Source organism: Neoarius graeffei, chromosome 15 (genome assembly GCF_027579695.1).
Source record: "Neoarius graeffei isolate fNeoGra1 chromosome 15, fNeoGra1.pri, whole genome shotgun sequence".
Lineage (NCBI taxonomy): Eukaryota > Metazoa > Chordata > Actinopteri > Siluriformes > Ariidae > Neoarius > Neoarius graeffei.
The window spans coordinates 60,778,165-60,797,638 of NC_083583.1; the positions used below are offsets into that span (position 1 = coordinate 60,778,165).

The 19,474-nt window shown below is 44.6% G+C and overlaps 1 protein-coding gene across 1 annotated transcript in view; it reads right to left on the minus strand.

Annotated features, from left to right (window-relative positions):
- The window catches only part of cntnap5l (contactin associated protein family member 5 like), a 272,765-nt gene that overhangs the window by 118,339 nt on the left and 134,952 nt on the right, over positions 1–19,474 (minus strand). The window contains exons 4-5 of the mRNA XM_060940691.1: positions 15,159–15,306; positions 12,256–12,459 (exon numbers count right to left, since the gene is read on the minus strand). Coding sequence (XP_060796674.1) covers positions 12,256–12,459; positions 15,159–15,306 — 352 coding nt within the window. The remainder of the gene's footprint in view (positions 1–12,255; positions 12,460–15,158; positions 15,307–19,474) is intronic.

Genomic DNA, 19,474 nt, shown 5'->3' on the forward strand with positions numbered 1-19,474 from the left:
GAAGGATTCCAAGAGGCCTACAACAACATGAAAATAGTTGGAGCAATAAATAGGGCGGCATGGTGGCATAGTGGTTAGCACTGTCACCTCACAGCAAGAAGGTTCTGGGTTTGAGCACAGTGGCCGATGGGGGCCTCTCTGTGTGGAGTTTGCATGTTCTCCCCGTGCCTGCGTGGGTTTCCTCTGGGTGCTCCAGGGCCCGTCCACACGAGTACGTTTTTGTCAAATCCGCATAAATACTTTATCGTATCTGGCTTTTTCGAGGTGTGAAACCGGTATTTTTTGAAAACGGGTCCCAGAGTGGGAAAATCCTAAAACGCCAGATAGCCCGGAGTCGTCTGCACGGCAAATGCGGATTTTTTCAGAAACGATGACGTATAAGCCCCGCCTCTCTAATCTTTAACCTCAGCCGCCGCTAGACGCGTCATAACAACAACAATGGCGGACTACAGGCTTGTGCTCGTACTGCAGAAACGTCCAATGTGACACGAAGTAGAAGTTCCACTTCATTGTCGGTCCACACAAAAGACTCTCCTCTTCCTCTCAGAGTTGCGCTGGCCATGAGCATCCTCTTCTCGTGTTATGAGCTTGTTTGTAAACAGCGCGTGACCTTTATACGCATGCTCCATGGCTTCTCTTCCGGTTTTAGTGTATTGGTGTGGCAGCGTCACAGCGCCACATACAGGCCTGGCATATGTACTACAGTGTTTTGGGTCGTTTCCAGTGAATCCGTGTGGACGCAGATATTTCTGGAAACGACGACATGTTTATGGAGATTTTTTCAAAATGACAGCATATTGGGTGAGGCCGCGTACTCATGTGGACGGGCCCCCAGTTTCCCCCACAGTCCAAAGACATACAGGTTAAGGCCCGGTCCCACTGCACTTACGGATGCAAAGAGGATGTAAAATGTAAAAAAATCTTTGCCATCCATTGGAAAACACTATGCATCCGTTGTGTACTCATTGCATACGTGCTTCATACGTTCTATCCATCGAGCATCCGTCCACTGTGATTTCATCCGCGCAAAAAGTTTTGAGCTGCACAAAACTTTTAGAACGGATGAACTTTCCGCCGTGTATGATGTAAATCCGCGACATATACGAGCAACAAACGTTCTATGTCCGTTATCATCCGTTAAACGTCTGCTGTATCCTCTCTGCATCCTCTGGGCATCCTCGCAACTCACATCCGCTGCAGCTGAAAACGGAAAGAGGGAGGAAAGATAAGGTACATGAAACGTCTATTCATCGTTAGTAGCACGGAAATAGAAAGGATGTAAGTGTATGCATCTCGTATATAAAGTATTCAAAACGGACAAAGCGTTTATATCTGGGATGTATCTCGTATATTTAGGATGTCTGGAGTATGTCTAGAGTATGTAGAAGGACACCTAGCGGACAATCGATATTTTGTATAAAAGGGGGAGAAAATCATCTGGATCTCGGTACGAGTCGAACAGCCATGGTGTTGATACAAGATGTAGTAGAGATGTATCAATGTAGCCTTCTTCAAAAACGAGATGTAGTAGAGATGTATCGATGTAGCCGCCAGCACGTCTTTCCGCTTTATGCTGACGGCGTGCGTGCTGCATCCCTTTATATCTGCGGAGCAGACGCAATTCATACCCCCCGCATGCGCAGTGAATGGTCTGCATCCGATATACATCCGCGCAACATCCCCTTTGTTTCCGTTAGGCGTACGTGATGCATCCCCTTCATCCGCTATGCATCCGCTCTTTCTGCTATGCGTCCGCTTTTCAGTTATCACCGGTAACCCCTTCGGAGCTGTCATCCACTTCCATCCGCTTTCATCCGCTAGGCTTCCTATGAACATGCGTTTAACATCCCCGCTATATACTACCCACGTCCGTTCTTTTCCGTTCTGTTTTCGCCAATTTTCGCCAATTTTGTCCATTTCTGGAGCGGATGAAAACGGATAGAGCCACCCCCGAAATTTTGCTCGTCCACTGTGTCCTTTTTGCATACGTTTTGTGTCCATCGGCCAGTGGGACCGGGCCTTTAGGTTAATAGGCCATTTGCAGGAATTGGTCACGTGTCAATTTTCCCCATAGCAACAAGCCCATGGTGGGCAAGCTAACCTGACATTCCTTGACAACCATAAGAGTTTGACTGGCAATGCGAAGCAATCCATTTCTATAATAGCTGTTTTTACCTTTTCTACTGTCTTTTTTTTACCTGAATTTTCGTGTGTACTTGGAAAAAGTTTGTAGTTTTAACTTCTGTTGCAAGTTAAAGCGAATCATTGGCCGTAAAAGAGAGTTTTTTGGACTCAAGTTGGTCGCCGTTGAAAGAAATTCATGTGAAAAATGGCGAATCTCTCAGGTATGTTTATAACTTATAATTTCTCCTTTTCTACCTTTATCATTCACTTACTGTAGTTTGCACCCTGTCCAGGTTTTTTTCCTTGTCCAGCTTGATTTCCTTGTGTGCATGTAGGATTGGATTTCTCTGGCACCCCTGCTGGGACCCTTAGCTCGATTACCGACAGTAGCTCGATTTGGATGTGCATGTAAATGCACTGTATGTGTCAGCCATGCAATGATCTGGTGACTTGTCCAGGGTGTACTCTGCCTCTCACCCACAGTCAGTTGGGATAGGTTCCAGCTTGCCTGTGACCCTGTACAGGATAAGCAGTTACAGATAATGGATGGATGGAGTGTCAATTAGGGTGTTCACACGGCACATATTTGCATCGATGCTGCACCGATGTATTTTGTTGCGATATATCTTACACCGGTGTAAATTTTGCGCAGCGTTCACACGTCACAACCCTGCTTACTAGAGAGAAGCGTGTTAGCACCGGTGCAGCCCCACTTGCGGTCACACGGCAGTTTCTGCGACCGTATAGTAGCAAAAACTATTACTATCATTTCCTTTGATAGTAATAAAGTTTTGATATTTCCTTTTATTACTATCATTTCCTATCATTATTACTATCATTTCCGATAGTAATAATGCGGAAATGAAATATGCGCATGCGTGAAACTGTACTTCTTTTTCCCGGTTGTCATGGCATCACCAAGCGCCGGGAAAACAACGTGGATGAAGACACCAGTGTTGCCAGATATTGCTGACGTTTTCCATCCCAAAATATGTTCAAATCCGTCAAAATGCACTTAAAACTGCCAAATCTGGCAACACTGGAAGACACGCAGTTCTGTTGTTGTTGATATTCGCCATTTTGGAAGCGCAAAATACCAGGATGCAAGTTATGCAATGCCCGTATGTAATCAACTCTCCTCACGCGTAGCGAGTCTACCCCTGTAGCGTTCAGACGTCCCATTTTATATCGGTGCTGCCCCGCAAACTAGCATTTACTCCGGAGTAAATTTCTTAAACCACCTCCCGAGCAGGGTTAGATTTGCACCGGTTTAAGCAGCTTTCAGGGGCTACACCGGTATAACTTTGTACCGTGTGAACGCTCTACCGGGGCAGCCCCGGTGCTACACCGGAGTAAAAGTTGCCGTGTGAACACCCCTAATGTGTGTGGAGCAATAAATATCCATCCAAGTCTGGCTAAAGTTTGAAAAATAAAAAGCTCCCAAAACCTTGTAGAATAATGTGTTATGGTCTGACAAGACCACATTTTAAATTTTTGACCATAATACCAAAAAAACACAGCACATCACCCAAAGAACCTCAACCCCACAGTGAAGCATGAAGGTGGCAGACTCATGTTTCGTGGCTGCTTTTTCTTTTCGCTGGAACTTCAGCTTTAATCAGGGTGGAAGGAATAACAAATAGCTCCAAATCAAAGTCAATGTTGGGGCAAAACCTGAAAGCTTCTGCTAAAACACTTAAAATGAAGAATAATTTCACTTTTCAGCACAACAATGACCTGAAGCACATCAACAAATCAACAAATGAATGGCTTCACAAAAACAAGATCAAGGTTTTGGAATTGCGCAGCCAGAGTCCAGCTCTAAATCCAATTGAAAATCTGTGGAGTGACCTGAAGATGGCTGTGCACAGAAGATACCCAGCCAATCTGACAGACGTAAAATGCTTTTGCAAGAAAGAATGGCAAAATACCCCATACTGTTACACACCTGAAGACCTGTTTGCAGGAAGAATGGGACAAAATAACACCTGAAACACGTAATCACTTGATCTCTTCAGTCCCTAAACATCTTTTAAGTGTTGTGAGAAGGAATGGAAACATTATAAAGTGGTAAATGCCTTACTGTCCCAACTTTTTTTTTTCAAATGTGTTGCAAGAATCAAAATTGAAATGTGTTTAATTTGAAAAAAAAAACCAATAAGGTAAAACATTAAATTATGTGCTGTTGTATTATTTTGATTGCAATACAGCTCAAAGATGATTTATAAATCATTGTCGTCAGTTTTAATTTTAGTTTCAACACACCATCCCAACTTTTTCTGATTTGGGGTGATATTTAAGCTACTTTAGGTCTAACAATAAACCATGTCTGTAATTACACATACAGGACACTTTCAATGGAATAAAAACGTGTTCTATTCCTTTCTAGCGGGTTTCATTCATTTGGTTTTAAAGCATGCAATATTGCTAGCCTATCGCTTGTCCTATGTGTATTATGTCACTCTACCCAGTGGGGAATGAGCATTGAATATGGTTTACAATATTGCATGGTTGTAAAGACAACATGACATCACACGTCGGATACATAAAACTTCCGTGCTAGTGAGTGACTGTGACAAATTGTAAACAAACATGGTGTTAGAGTCTGAATGTCTTGAACTCTGGCCACCCACTGGACAGTTGTAGTACTGTGGGTGTGTTGACAGTGTATTTGTTTTGATGTCCCATGTGCCCTTTGTTTTGGTCTCCTGCCACGCCCCCCTCGTGCCTCACCTTTGTCACCTGACTCAATCACCATTGTAATCAGTGTCAGCTGTTTCCTGTTTAATTCTGTGTGCTGGACTGCTACTTAAGCTCTGTCATTTCTCTGCTCTGTCTCTGATCGCCTGACCTTAACCCTGATGTTTGTGAACCTGTTTTTGCCTATGAAGATTATCCTGTTTGTCCGTGAGTAACCAGTGGAATCTGGAATTCTGTTTGGAACCTTTGAGTTTTTGTTCTTATGGATTTTTGTGGACTGCCTCAATGACTTTTTGAATCTGAAAGTACTACTACTAACCTCTGTGCTTTGCTGGATTTTTTTGTTGGATTTTTGTGAACTGACTGAGTAACTTTGAACACGAAGCCCACTGTGATCTTCTGTGCCTTTTTGTTTTTGGACATGTTGAGGACTGCATTGAAACAATCTTTTCACCTGCCCTGACCTTTGAGACGGTGTTAAAAGAATAAACCTGCCAAACTGATCTGCATTTAGGTCTCTGTCTCTGAAACCTTACAGTGCGATCAGAGCAGGATGGACCTAGCAGATCCAGAGCGCCTGAGGGCTTGTCTCAAACAGCATGGAGCGCTTCTGGGCCGCCAACAAGCCCAACTGGAGGCAGTAGCTGCCAGCATCAGAGACCTGACAGCCCAGATCCAGCCACTCCAACTCTCCCAGTCTGCTTCCGCGTCTGCACAGTCCGCAGACCCTGCCCAGCCTGCAGAGCCTGCCCAGTCTGCCTCAACCGCACAACCAGCCCACGAGCCACGACTGCCCCCACCAGAGAAGTACGCTGGCGAACCCGGTACCTGTCGCTCTTTCCTGTCCCAGTGTACCCTCATCTTTGAGCTGCAACCAGGTACCTTCCCCACCGATCGAGCAAAGGTTGCCTATGTGATTACCCAGCTGTCGGGGCATGCCAGAGAGTGGGGAACTGCAGTGTGGGATGCTCAGTCAGCAATCTGTGGGAATTTCCAGGAGTTTTTGACTGAGATGAAGAGAGTCTTTGATCGATCCAAGCAAGGACATGAGGCTGCCCGTGAGCTACTCCATATGTGCCAGGATCATAGGTCGGTGTCAGACTTTGCCATTGACTTTCAAACTCTTGCAACCACAACAGGATGGGGCACTGAGGCTCTCTATGACACTTTCCTTAATGGCCTGTCAGAAGAGATCAAAGATGAGTTGGCTTCTCACGATCTGCCCGGCTCCTGTGAGGACCTCGTCAACCTTGCAATCCGCATTGACACCAGGCTACAGCAACGCCGCCGGGCCAGGACCTTTGGGTCCCCAGCAGGAAGGCCTCTCGTCAGTCCAGTCATGCCCCCTCCTTCTCCTCCCACCACCATATCGGTACCAGAGCCCATGCAAGTGGACTGCACCTGCCTGACCCAAGAGGAAAGGTAAAGAAGACTCAACACACGCTCCTGCCTGTACTGTGGCCAACCAGGTCACTTCATTGCCTCCTGTCCAGCAAAAGCCAACGCTCACCTGTGAGGGGGGTACTAGTGAGCATGACCCCCATACACCCCTCCTCTGTTCAGCACACTCTCCTCTCAGCTGTCCTCTGGTGGGGAGATCAACAGCTGGAGGTGGGAGTTCTTGTCGTCTCTGTTGCTGAGGAGAACTTCATGGATGCCAGTCTGGTGAGTCAGTGGAGTCTACCTACCGAGAGCCTGGAGAAGCCCCTGGTGGCCAACGCATTGACTGGAGAGAGATTGGCCAACATCACTCACACCACTGCTCTGGTGAGTCTCACCCTCTCTGGCAACCATCATGAACAGTTACGCTTTCTTGTCATTAATGCCCTTCATGCTCCAGTAGTTCTCAGCTACCCTTGGCTTATTAAGCACAACCCACATATTGACTGGGTAGGGAGGTGTATTATGGGTTGGAGCCCATTTTGCCACTCAAACTGTCTCCTTCAGGCCCAGACTCTGTCGAAACCTGTCTCCGATGTCAACGAGGAGTTTCCAGATCTATCACGCGTTCCTCCGGACTATATGGACCTCAAGCCTGTATTCAGTAAGTCCAAAGCCTCTTCCTTACCCCCTCACCGCCCCTATGATTGTGCTATTAACCTCCTTCCCAGCACAACTCCCCCTAGAGGTCACTTGTACTCCCTGTCACGGCCTGAGATGGAAGCTATGAACAAGTATATTCAAGAGTTCCTCGCTGCAGGCATCATCCGCCTTTCCTCATCTCCTGCAGGAGCCAGTTTTTTCTTTGTTGGAAAAAAGGACGGTTCGTTACGCCCCTGCATTGATTACCGTGGTTTAAATGACATCACTATTAAAAACCGTTACCTTCTCCCTCTCATGTCCTCAGCGTTTGAACTCCTCCAAGAAGCCAAGGTATTCACCAAGCTGGACTTAAGGAATGCCTACCACCTGGTCTGTATCTGCGAGGGGGATGAATGGAAGACAGCCTTTAACACCACCTCAGGCCATTATGAGTACTTGGTCATACCATTTGGCCTTACCAATGCCCCTGCGGTTTTTCAGGCCTTAGTCAATGATGTCCTGAGGGACATGCTCAATCAATTTGTCTGTGTTTTTTAGATGACCTCTTGATTTTTTCTAAGTCACTCACTGAGCATGTTGTCCATGTCCGTAAGGTCCTGAAGCGCCTTCTGGAGAACCAGCTGTTTGTGAAGGCGGAGAAATGCGAGTTCCCCCAGGAGATGGTCGCTTTCCTCGGGTATGTGATCACCCTGGGGGGCATCCAAATGGACCAACGTAAGGTCAAGACAGTGTTGGAATGGCCCACACCTGCTAGTCGACGGGACCTGCAGAGCTTCCTTGGCTTTGCCAACTTTTACCGGCACTTTATCTGAAATTTCAGCACTGTAGCCACCCCCCTCACCGCCCTGACCTCTTCAGCGGTCAAGTTCGTTTGGACCACAGCTGCAGAGGAGGCCTTTCAAGACCTGAAGCGGCGATTCACCTCTGCTCCGATCCTGATTCAACCCGATCCCAACCGGCAGTTCATTGTGGAGGTAGACGCTTCTGAGGTGGGTGTTGGCGCTGTGCTCTCCCAACGTTCTGCTAAGGATAATTGCATACACCCATGTGCCTTCTTCTCTCACCGTCTGTCACCAACAGAACAGAACTATGACGTGGGGAACAGGGAGCTGCTTGCAGTGAAGTTAGCCTTGGAGGAGTGGCAGCACTGGTTGGAGGGTGCCCCACTGCCATTTTTGGTCTGGACTGACCATAAGAACCTGCAATACATCAGTTCAGCCAAGAGACTCAACCCCCGACAAGCACACTGGTCCCTATTCTTCTCCAGGTTTAACTTCACCCTGTCCTACCGCCCCGGTCATAAAAATGTTAAGCCTGATGCTCTGTCCCGACAGTTTCCCATGTCCAAGACGAATCCAGACTCTAATACCATCCTCCCTTCCCACTGCATTTTGGGGGCAACTCTGTTTGATGTGGAGTCCGCTGTGAAGGCTGCTCAAGCGGATGAAGCAGGCCCCAGTCAATGTCCCACTAACCGTCTGTATGTTCCTAACTCTGTCCACTCACAGGTGCTGCAGTGGGGTCACTCCACCAAGTTGTCCTGCCATCCTGGACCCCGACGAACCCAAGCGTTCATCGGGAGGAGATTTTGGTGGCCGTCCATGAAGGAGGACATCACTAACTTTGTCCGGTCCTGCCAGGTCTGTGCCCTAAACAAGACCTCCACTCGACCCCCTGCTGGCCTGCTGCAACCCCTGTCTGTGCCCCAAAGACCATGGTCCCACATCTCCTTAGATTTCGTGACTGGTCTGCCCCCATCAGACGGTAACACTACCATTCTTACTGTTGTGGATCGTTTCTCAAAGTCTGTTCATTTCATTCCCCTGCCTGGTCTTCCATCTGCCCAAGACACTGCTAACCTGATGATCCAACATGTATTCCGCATACATGGGTTGCGTGTAGAAGTGGTATCAGACAGGGGTCCCCAATTCACTTCTGCATTCTGGAAGGCTTTCTGTAAATTGCTTGATGCCTCTGTGTGTTTACCTTCTGGTTTTCACCCGCAGAGCAATGGCCAGACCGAGAGGGCGAACCAGTTGCTGGAGACTGTGCTACGCTGTATGGCATCCCAGAACCCATCCTCCTGGAGCCAGCAGCTTCCATGGGCAGAGTATGCAATCAATTCACACATCTCCTCTGCCACGGGTCGATCTCCCTTCGAGTGCTCCTTGGGGTACCAGCCGCCACTGTTCCTGGAACAGGAGAAGGAGGTCGGGGTTCCATCAGTGGAAGCCTTCATCCGCCGGTGCCACCGTACATGGAGGCGCACCCGCTCCACCCTGCTTCGCTCTGCTGCCAGGATGAAGGTCCAGGCCGACAAGCGTTGGTCCCGGGCCCCTCAATATCGCCAGGGACAACGCGTATGGCTTTCCACACAAGACCTGCCCCTGAAAATGGAGTCTCGCAAGCTCACAGCATGTTTTATTGGCCCCTTCCCCATTGCCAAAGTCATCAGCCCCACAGCTGTCCGGTTCAAGCTCCCCTTACCCCTGCGCCATATCCACCCCACATTCCACATCTCTAGGGTCAAGCCCTTTCTGTGCGGTCCCATGCATCCTGCCCCCAAGCCCCCCCCGCCTCATCGATGGCTCTGAGGCATACACTGCCCGACAGCTGGTGGATGTTCGGCGCCGGGGCCGTGGCCTCCAGTATCTCGTCGATTGGGAGGGCTATGGCCCTGAGGAGAGGTGCTGGGTCCCGGCCCGGCACATACTGGACCCCACACTTATCAGGGACTTTCGCCGTCAGCATCCTGTGTCTGCCCGGGGGACGCCGGGAGGCGTCCGTTGGGGGGTGGGGGTGTACTGTTAGAGTCTGAATGTCTTGAACTCTGGCCACCCATCGGACAGTTGTAGTACTGCGGGTGTGTTGACAGTGTGTTTGTTTTGATGCCCCATGTGCCTTTTGTTTTGGTCTTCTGCCACGCCCCCCTCGTGCCTCACCTTTGTCACCTGACTCAATCATCATTGTAATCAGTGTCCGCTGTTTCCTGTTTAATTCTGTGTGCTGGACTGCTACTTAAGCTCTGTCATTTCTCTGCTCTGTCTCTGATCGCCTGACCTTAACCCTGATGTTTGTGAACCTGTTTTTGCCTGTGAAGATTATCCTGTTTGTCCGTGAGTAACCAGTGGAATCTGGAATTCTGTTTGGAACCTTTGAATTTTTGTTCTTATGGATTTTTGTGGACTGCCTCAATGACTTTTTGAATCTGAAAGTACTACTACTAACCTCTGTGCTTTGCTGGATTTTTTTTGTTGGATTTTTGTGAACTGACTGAGTAACTTTGAACATGAAGCCCACTGTGATCTTCTGTGCCTTTTTGTTTTTGGACATGTTGAGGACTGCATTGAAACAATCTTTTCACCTGCCCTGACCTTTGAGACTGTGTTAAAAGAATAAACCTGCCAAACTGATCTGCATTTAGGTTTCTGTCTCTGAAACCTTACACATGGCTGTTAGGTTTGCTTAGTTAAATACGGAAGATTTGAGGGAATTTTGAAAGAGAAAGATGCATTGAACACCCGAAAGGAATGTATAATAATAATATTGGCTGGTTTTTTTCATGGTATATCAGATATATTCCATTCAGCTCCTCGTCTTCGACTCGTTCAATATTATGCTAGCTGAATGGAATATATCTGATATACCACTCAACACCAGCAAATATTATTTAATTATTATACACACAGGCCACTTTTTCCATGGAATAAAAACATGTATTCTATTCCCTTCTAGCGGGTTTATTGACAGCATGCGATATTATCATATCACTTATCCTCCATGTATTACGCCACTCTCCCCAATGGAGAATGAGTGTGCAATATTGTTATAATATTGCATGTTGTCAAGACAACACAATATCACACATCGGCACTCATGCAAAGATCCAATGGCAAAACTTTGCTGTTGCGCATGCGCACAATCATTTCCTTGTCAGCTGGGAAAGAGAGAGAAGACGAGGCTAATCCAGTGCTCAGTTTAAGCACTAATTAAATAAACTGAAAACTGAAACCAAAGACGCACTGAACACCCGAAAGGCCACCAAAGCTTCATTATATATTATTCACGCATATTTACAAGAGAAAAACATACCAACGGACATCGAAAAACTGGAAAAGAGACACGTCGGAGATGTAAAACTTCCATGCTAGCAAGTGACTGTGAAACTTTGTAAAGAAACATGGCCGTGAGGTTTGCTTCATTAAAAGTGGAAGATTTTGAGAGAATTTTGGCTGACAGGTTGCTCCGGTGTGTGCAGTTATCGATGTTGATTTTAAAAGTAGCTAAGTAAATTACACATGGAAAATAATAATAATAATAATAATATTTGGCTTGACTGCACTAGCATTGGCCTGCGCCAACACTACACCGGCTAGAAGGTAACTGGACTGCTGCACTAACAGCACAGAGTCATGGGTAAACTAGTGTTGGCCTTCACTAATGCTACTGCTGAATGCTACACCAGCTAGAAGGTAACTGGACTGCCACACTAACAGCACCGAGTCATGGGTAAGCTAGCATTGGCCTTCACTAATGCTACTGCTGAATGCTATACTAGCTAGAAGGCAACTGGACTGCCGCACTAATAGTATCGAGTCGCGGGCAAGCTAGTGTTGGCCTTCACTAACTCTACTGCTGAATGCTGTACTACTACTACTACTACTACTACTAATAATAATAATAATAATGGCTGGCTTTTTGTCATGGTCTGTCAGATATATTCCATTCAGCTACTTGTCTTTGACTCATTCAATATCATGCTAGCTGAATGGAATATATCTGATTTGGCTAACTGATGGCGTTGAACTCAACACCAGCCAATATTATTTAAGTGTTTAATGAAGTATTATGTAATAAATAAAAACACCCCCCTGTTGATATGGTGCTTCTTGCTGTAAAGATATTGTTTAATTTGTACATATTTTATTAACTTTTGGAAGGAATTTTCATGACCAGCACTTTTTTAGGTTAAGCTGTTTAACATAATTGTCCAAATAATTTTCATAATAACTTCTTACTGTAGTTTGTGTAGCTTTTGACTTTTTCCAGTTAAGACAAGGACAAATTTACTTTTTCTGCCATTTTCCTCTAGCCGATTGGAGCTGGGCAATGCTTTTGGGAGAAGTGAAGCCGCCAGGTCCACAACAGTATCCATCAGAATTAGCCATGGGTTTACTCTTGCAGAGATATTTGTTTCCTGTTCACTCAACCTTTTTGTGTCTGAACATTTGCTAAAGTGCATCAACAATTTTTCACAATTTATATACACTGTTTTTATGTGCATTATAGTATAGTCTATGTGTCTTAATAATTATGCTTCAGGATTTAAGCAGAATGAAACACTCGTCATTCATTCTTTCTCTCTCTCTGTCTCTCTCTCCCTCATACCCAGGTTGAGATGCAGTGTCAGTCTTCCTCTCTGGAGCTCCAGGGTGATGTAGTCTCCTCTCTGGCTCTCTCCATGGAGCAGAACACCACTTGCTTGCCTGCTCCGGAAGCGCACTGAGATCACGTTCTTCACTGTGCTCGTCGATTTCTGATTAAACCGGTACAGCAGAGCGCTGTGCCCATCAAAGTCTGCCACATCTGACTCTGAGATGCATAAGAACACATCAGAGAAGTGAGAAGTGAGACGCAGTTGGAACAAATTGACAGTGAAACACTATTTCAGTCACAGAATGTGGCATATCACACAGGGAGAGTCATAATTTCTTTTGATTCCACGGTAGCACAGGTGCAAGAGCTATTTTGAAATGCATGATATTTGGTTTTCAGATGCTGGTCTATACACTAGTTCGAAAAATAGTCCTAGAAACCTTCTTGCTTTGGAATTATTTTGATGGCAGGCATGTGAGCTCTGGTAGAAACACAAATAGGAAATAGAAGCCGAAAAGGGATCCCCCCCATATTTACAAAAGCCAGTCACTTTGATCTGATGTTGCTTCAAGTCAAAATGAGCTTTGGAGTATATAATCTTCAAAAAAAAATCATTACAGAAAGTAAGCCAAGCATGTAAGACTTAAGACCTTACGTATTCATTAATAGCACAATGACATTTCCATAATGACCATGGAATGTTTTTAAACTTTTCCTTATACTATTTTAAAAGCTTTGTTGTTGTGGTTGTTGTTGGTGGTGTGGTTTTACAGAACAAATTTCTTAACAGTGCAGTGAATGAATAAAATCATTCAACGTTTTTGGCTGTCATCAGGTTGACGGCATCATTATGAAGTCTTTTGGTTTGACGGTGAGGATGAAAGTAAAAAGACTCCCTAAAACCTCAGCAGCCTTGAGAGTGTTATTTTGTCGCTGTCACGGCTGACTTGAAAGAAAGACTTTGGGCTTTGAGAAGACAAGAGAAGGAAAAGAAGGGCATGCTGAATCCCCATCAGCTACAAACAGTCAGAAGTCTCTTGAGGTCTGTCTTGAAAAAAAGCTAAAGTTCGTGAATAATTTGAGTGCATAATCCTCTTTGGGGTGAAAAAAATTATATATATATATCCATCCATTATCTGTAGCCCTGTCCTACAGGGTTGCAGGCAAGCTGGAGCCCATCCCAGATGACCATGGGCAAGAGGTGGGGCACACCCTGGACAAGTCCCCAGGTCATCGCAATATATATATATTTAATTTAATTTGGGTTTTTTTAGCTTTTCTCATGTGCACACACAATCACACACTCAGACACACATTAAATTACAAAGAATGCTCCTAAATGAGCACATTTGCAACCCAGTTTGTTTCACTAACTAACCCGAAACCCTAACATTTGCATGCACTTTTTCTGCAGCAACTTTTACAAGTATATCTGGAATATCAATCTTCTGGCACAATTACAGTAACATATCAAGCTTTCACTCAAATGTCATGCCCTGCACCAAGCCCACTACTACAATATTTGAATAAGATTGATATATATTAAATACATTAAACAATTATTCCACGAAGGGGCGGCACGATGGTGTAGTGGTTAGCGCTGTCGCCTCACAGCAAGAAGGTCCAGGTTCGAGCCCCGGGGCCGGCGAGGGCCTTTCTGTGTGGAGTTTGCATGTTCTCCCCGTGTCCGCGTGGGTTTCCTCCGGGTGCTCCGGTTTCCCCCACAGTCCAAAGACATGCAGGTTAGGTTAACTGGTGACTCTAAATTGACCGTAGGTGTGAATGTGAGTGTGAATGGTTGTCTGTGTCTATGTGTCAGCCCTGTGATGACCTGGCGACTTGTCCAGGGTGTACCCCGCCTTTCGCCTGTAGTCAGCTGGGATAGGCTCCAGCTTGCCTGCGACCCTGTAGAAGGATAAAGCGGCTAGAGATAATGAGATGAGATGAATTATTCCACGAAATCGAGTCATACATGAGCTGAAAGCCAACGAGGTACGTAGCACCGAGTCGGCTACAATCCATGTATGACAAGATTGAGTGGAATAACTGTTTTATTCTATCCACATTCATTGGATTTTGAGAAACAGAGCATTTTTATTTTTTGCAAATTCGATCAATAAAAACTTTATAAAAAACGTCTGACAAAATCATTTCTGCTTAGAATGTAAACAAACCAGCGAAATGACAGTGGCAATGTGTGAAAAATGCTATAATAATTTTTGAAAAATTAAAAACATATGTTCTTACCATGAAATACTCTCATTCCATATTTTGTTGCTTTTTTGTATTTTTTGGGGTTTTGTTTTTGAGTAGAGTTTTTATTTCGTCCTCGGTTGGTTCAGCAACAAGCTCTGCCATTTTGTTTTTCTCTACTCACGGTAGATGAGCTGATATCCTAGTAGTAGAGCAGCCAATCAGAGTGCATGATTGCTCATATCCAGTGAATGTGGATAGAATAATTTGTTTTAGTGCTTTTTTTTTCCAAAGCAGGATTTATTTGACTTTCCCCATATCCCCTCCTGAACCCTCTCCCACCCAAATATTTAAATATAGACATTGTATTGTTCCAGGCTGCCCTATATCGCATTACGAACTTGGCTGTGAGAAATTTTCCATGGGATATCAGGGGTGCCTTCGTCTCATTTTTATCAACAACCAACCTATCAACCTCAACAGAAAACCTCAAGATACCTCATATCCAGTGAAGGTGGATAGAATAATTCACATTAGGCTGGGCTCGTAAATCTTCCTTTCTTCTTTGCAAAGAAAATTAGGCTTGCTAGGCATTTGCTAACATGGCAAATTAATCCAGTTTTTCTGGTTTTTTTCTTTCAAAAAAGGCTATTAAGAATACAGAGATTTGCTGTGTTTTGAAATATACCCATTTTACACTCTCTCTCTCTCTCTGTTCTTACTGTAACTGCAGCCATAGATCTCCAGTCTGAGCCCGAGCCCTCCTGCAGGGTTTCCTTCCAGGGGCAGAAGTCGCAGAAATCGAGTCCTGATGGAGTGGAGGAGCTTGTACTGGACCACTGAGTCTGTGTCTGTGTTCCCTGCAAATGTCTGCACATACAATATTTAGAGAAGACATATGACTCATAAACCACACTCATACATACACTTTGCTCACAACTGTATTGCAATTGTGTTTTTATAAAGATATTTTTTTGGGCTTTTTGCACCTTTATTGGATAGGACAGTGTAGAGACAGGAAATGAGCGGGAGAGAGAGAGACAGGAAGGGATCGGGAAATGACCTCGGGCCGGAATCGAACCCGGGTCGCCCGCATTCATGGTATGGCGCCTTAACCACCTGAGCCACGACGCCCCCGCAATTGTGTTTTTAATGGAGCTCTTTTCATTTGGGCAATTATTAGTGGAACCAAAGGAAAGGCAATAGATTGATATTTGCACCTTCTTATTTCAAGTAATGATATAATTAAATCAAATGACATTTCATGAAAATGGACTCATTCTCCTCCCCTCTCAGTGAGATTTTCTTGTCTTTGTAGCCTTGTTTGTCCCTTTGTCCTGAGTTATAAATAATTTCATCAAGTTGAGTCTGGAGAGAGACAGTCGGCACTTCGTCAAACATGGCTGGCATTTTGCTCTTGCAGAAGAGCAAACATGAAGCAGGGTGTTAGGGATATTAAAAAAAGGGTCACAAATTGTTGTTCATAAACCAGTAATGAAAATAGAAGATGGATCTTGCATGGTATGGGCAGATGAGAGGGAGATGCAGAGAAGGAAAAGATGGAATGAAAGTATACGTGAGGGCAAAAGACTGGCTGCAATAGCTTTAGAACAGGGAATGATTTCTGTGATGCTTGTTCCCGGTAGACCAATTTTGAAAGACAGTCCCAAATAGACTGAACGTGGGAGAAAGATTGGGACTTTGATAACACTGTAGGATGGTATAAATGAACCAGACTTTGTGGGGTGCATTCTATTATACTGGCATACTGGGGAGATCATTATATACTGTAAGCAACAAGTCTTGAAATAACATGAGAGAGAGTATTTGAGGAATAGAGTAAGAAGGAGAAAGTAGAGGCATCCATCATCTGTAGCCACTTATCCTGTTCTACAGGGTCACAGGCAAGCTGGAGCCTATCCCAGCTGACTATGGTACACCCTGGACAAGTTGCCAGGTTATCGCAGGGCTGACACAGAGACAAACAAACATTCACACTCACAGTCAATTTAGAGCCACCAATTAGCCTAACCTGCATGTCTTTGGACTGTGGGGGAAACCCACACAGGCACATGGAGAACATGCAAACTCCATACAGAAAGGCCCTCGCCAGCTGCTGGGCTTGAACCCAGGACCTTCTTACTGTGAGGCAATAGTGCTAACCACTACACCACCGTGCTGCCCAAGTAGAGGCATAATGAGTATATATTTATAAATATATTCATCACAAAAGCTTAATAAAGCAGCCTAAATTTCTCAAATAACAGTATAGCAGTTAGTACAAGAGGTCTGATCATTGTTATCAATGTGTTTTAGCTTTCTTGAAGCCCATTGTGCTTCAAAATAATTCACTTTCATGGGAACTGGTAACAAAAGCAGCAAATTATACATAGAAAGGCAAAAGCCCAATCACATTAAGAATAAAAAAGAGAAATTGTGAATAGAGCTGCAAGCAGTGATGATGGGGCCAAAGAGCCCAGTAGGGCAGAGTTGTCATAAAAACCTCATGTCATGTTGTCAAGTCCAGAGCTGTATGCATTCACAGCAAGTTTCATGTCAACTGACCAAAGATGAGCCAAGATATTAGCTCAGATCCTGTTTGGCGGCCTAGCTGTCAAATTTGTTAGGCTGTAACAGAGAAACGGTTTTGAAAATAAAAAGATATTTCTGATAACTTTCTTGAGGCTTTGTCTGAAGGTCATCTGGACCAAATTTGGTGAAGATTAGATAAAATTTGTCGACTGTGAATTTTTTTTTTAAACTTTTCAATAAAATGTTGACTGTAAATTATGTGGTCTTCGGAATTCCCACAAATAATTTTTTTAAAGGCAAACACAATTAGCTATGGCGGCACGGTGGTGTAGTGGTTAGCGCTGTCGCCTCACAGCAAGAAGGTCCTGGGTTCGAGCCCCGGGGCCGGCGAGGGCCTTTCTGTGTGGAGTTTGCATGTTCTCCCCGTGTCTGCGTGGGTTTCCTCCGGGTGCTCCGGTTTCCCCCACAGTCCAAAGACATGCAGGTTAGGTTAACTGGTGACTCTAAATTGACCGTAGGTGTGAATGTGAGTGTGAATGGTTGTCTGTGTCTATGTGTCAGCCCTGTGATGACCTGGCGACTTGTCCAGGGTGTACCCCGCCTTTTGCCCATAGTCAGCTGGGATAGGCTCCAGCTTGCCTGCGACCCTGTAGAAGGATAAAGCGGCTAGAGATAATGTGATGTGTGATGTGACAATTAGCTATTCGCCAAAAGCATTTCTGCTTATTGCACTGCCCCCAGTGGTACAATGACACAAAAGTATTTGTACTTGCTCAAAATGAGGTCCTGAGCAAATGGACTCAATTCTGGGTTTGATACATCCAAATGTACTTGATACAGTACATCTGGGGTTGATTGGCTGTGGTATAGGAACACTTTTGCAAATCAAAAAGCCAACAACATTTTTGTGAGGCTTGGTCTGAAGATCATCATGAGCCAAGATATCCAGTGATACCTCATTTTTCAAAAATGGACATACAGTTCAAAAGTTACATGCATAAATGCACCAACAGTTTTGACTCATTGGTGGCACTCGAGCAGTTGAGGTGCAAACATGAAACTTGGTGGAAAGAATCAGAGGATTGTCTTCAATCAGTGTGCCAAATTTCAAAACTTTTACCATATGATTCTATGGGCTGCCATAAACACCCTAACCAGAAGAAGTTGTTAGTCCTGGGTATGACTTTAAACTGCAACTGGTGGTGAGTCTCAGGTCTGGGAGGACTTGAGTATTGGGGAAAGTTGAGTTACTCCTTAATCACCATTGCTCCCAGGTCCACTCTGACCTGGAGTGGTAGCACCTGCCTGGGTTCCAGCTATGGGTTAAATAGTACATCACCAATAAGGCACTGGCAGCAGGATACTTTTCAGTGCCATGTGGCAGATGAACCCAATAGGGTCAATGGCACACCACCAGATGACATGCAGAAGAGTCACTCAAATAGCCAATGAATGGCATCACTCGGCAAGTCAGTTGTCACTGCGGGGCAACTTCCATACTCATCAGGTCTGTGGCACTTTTCTGCACCACTTGGCATCAGGTCTGGAAGTCCACAGAGACAACGTGATGGGGGCACGACATTGTTTGTCTTACCTTACTGTGCAAGGCGCTTTGTTTGGAGAGGAGGAGAGTATGCGAGCGCTCATGAGGCCAGACATTCCGTGGCAGCTCGACTGGGCTGTTCATGCCACCGGTGTGGATGACTCTGTCACTCTGGTGCGGGCCTCATGACCCATCTGCATTTCTGTGCATCATAATGAAGCAGTCATCATCACTAGCGATGGGCAGCCAACGAACCAGAAGATGATGAATAATAGGCATATCAGATGAAAATTCAAGTTCAAGCCAAATTGTTTGAAACTGCTCTCATTTAATTCAGAATTGAATGCGGAACAACATACTTTTTAACAGAATTAAAATACATTTATCTGTTCTTAAAGAAAGAAATCAAATCAAAGATTGAAAAAATGGCTTAATTTTTTGAAAACTAATGTAATATTCTGTTTGAGGATCACATGGTCCAAAATGGGCCTCATTAACTAATGAGATCAAATGTTTTTCTTAATAAATTTTATCTTTCAAAATATTTACATGGAAATTGGCAGGCACATAGATGGTTGTATACTGAATACAACTTTAAAAAAAATAGCAAAAACAAATTCTGCAAATTAGTATTTAATTAGTACTTATAATGCTAATTAGGTAAAAAACATTATATCAGTACACTCTCTTCTTCAAAGTTTCACCAAATGGCTTTATTTGTGCAATATAAAGCTGATCTTAACTCTCATTTATACATCACAAAGAAGGCGAAGTGTTAACAATGTTAATTATAAAATATTCATAAATAAGCATCGAAAGCCATTCACATCTACCATTCTCTATCAAAATTAAATAATAATAATAATAATAATAATAATAATAATAATAAAAGATTATTTCTAATACCCTCTTTTTGCTCTGTAGGCCTTTGTATTTCTCAAAAGTAGGGCCTAATAGTGTTTG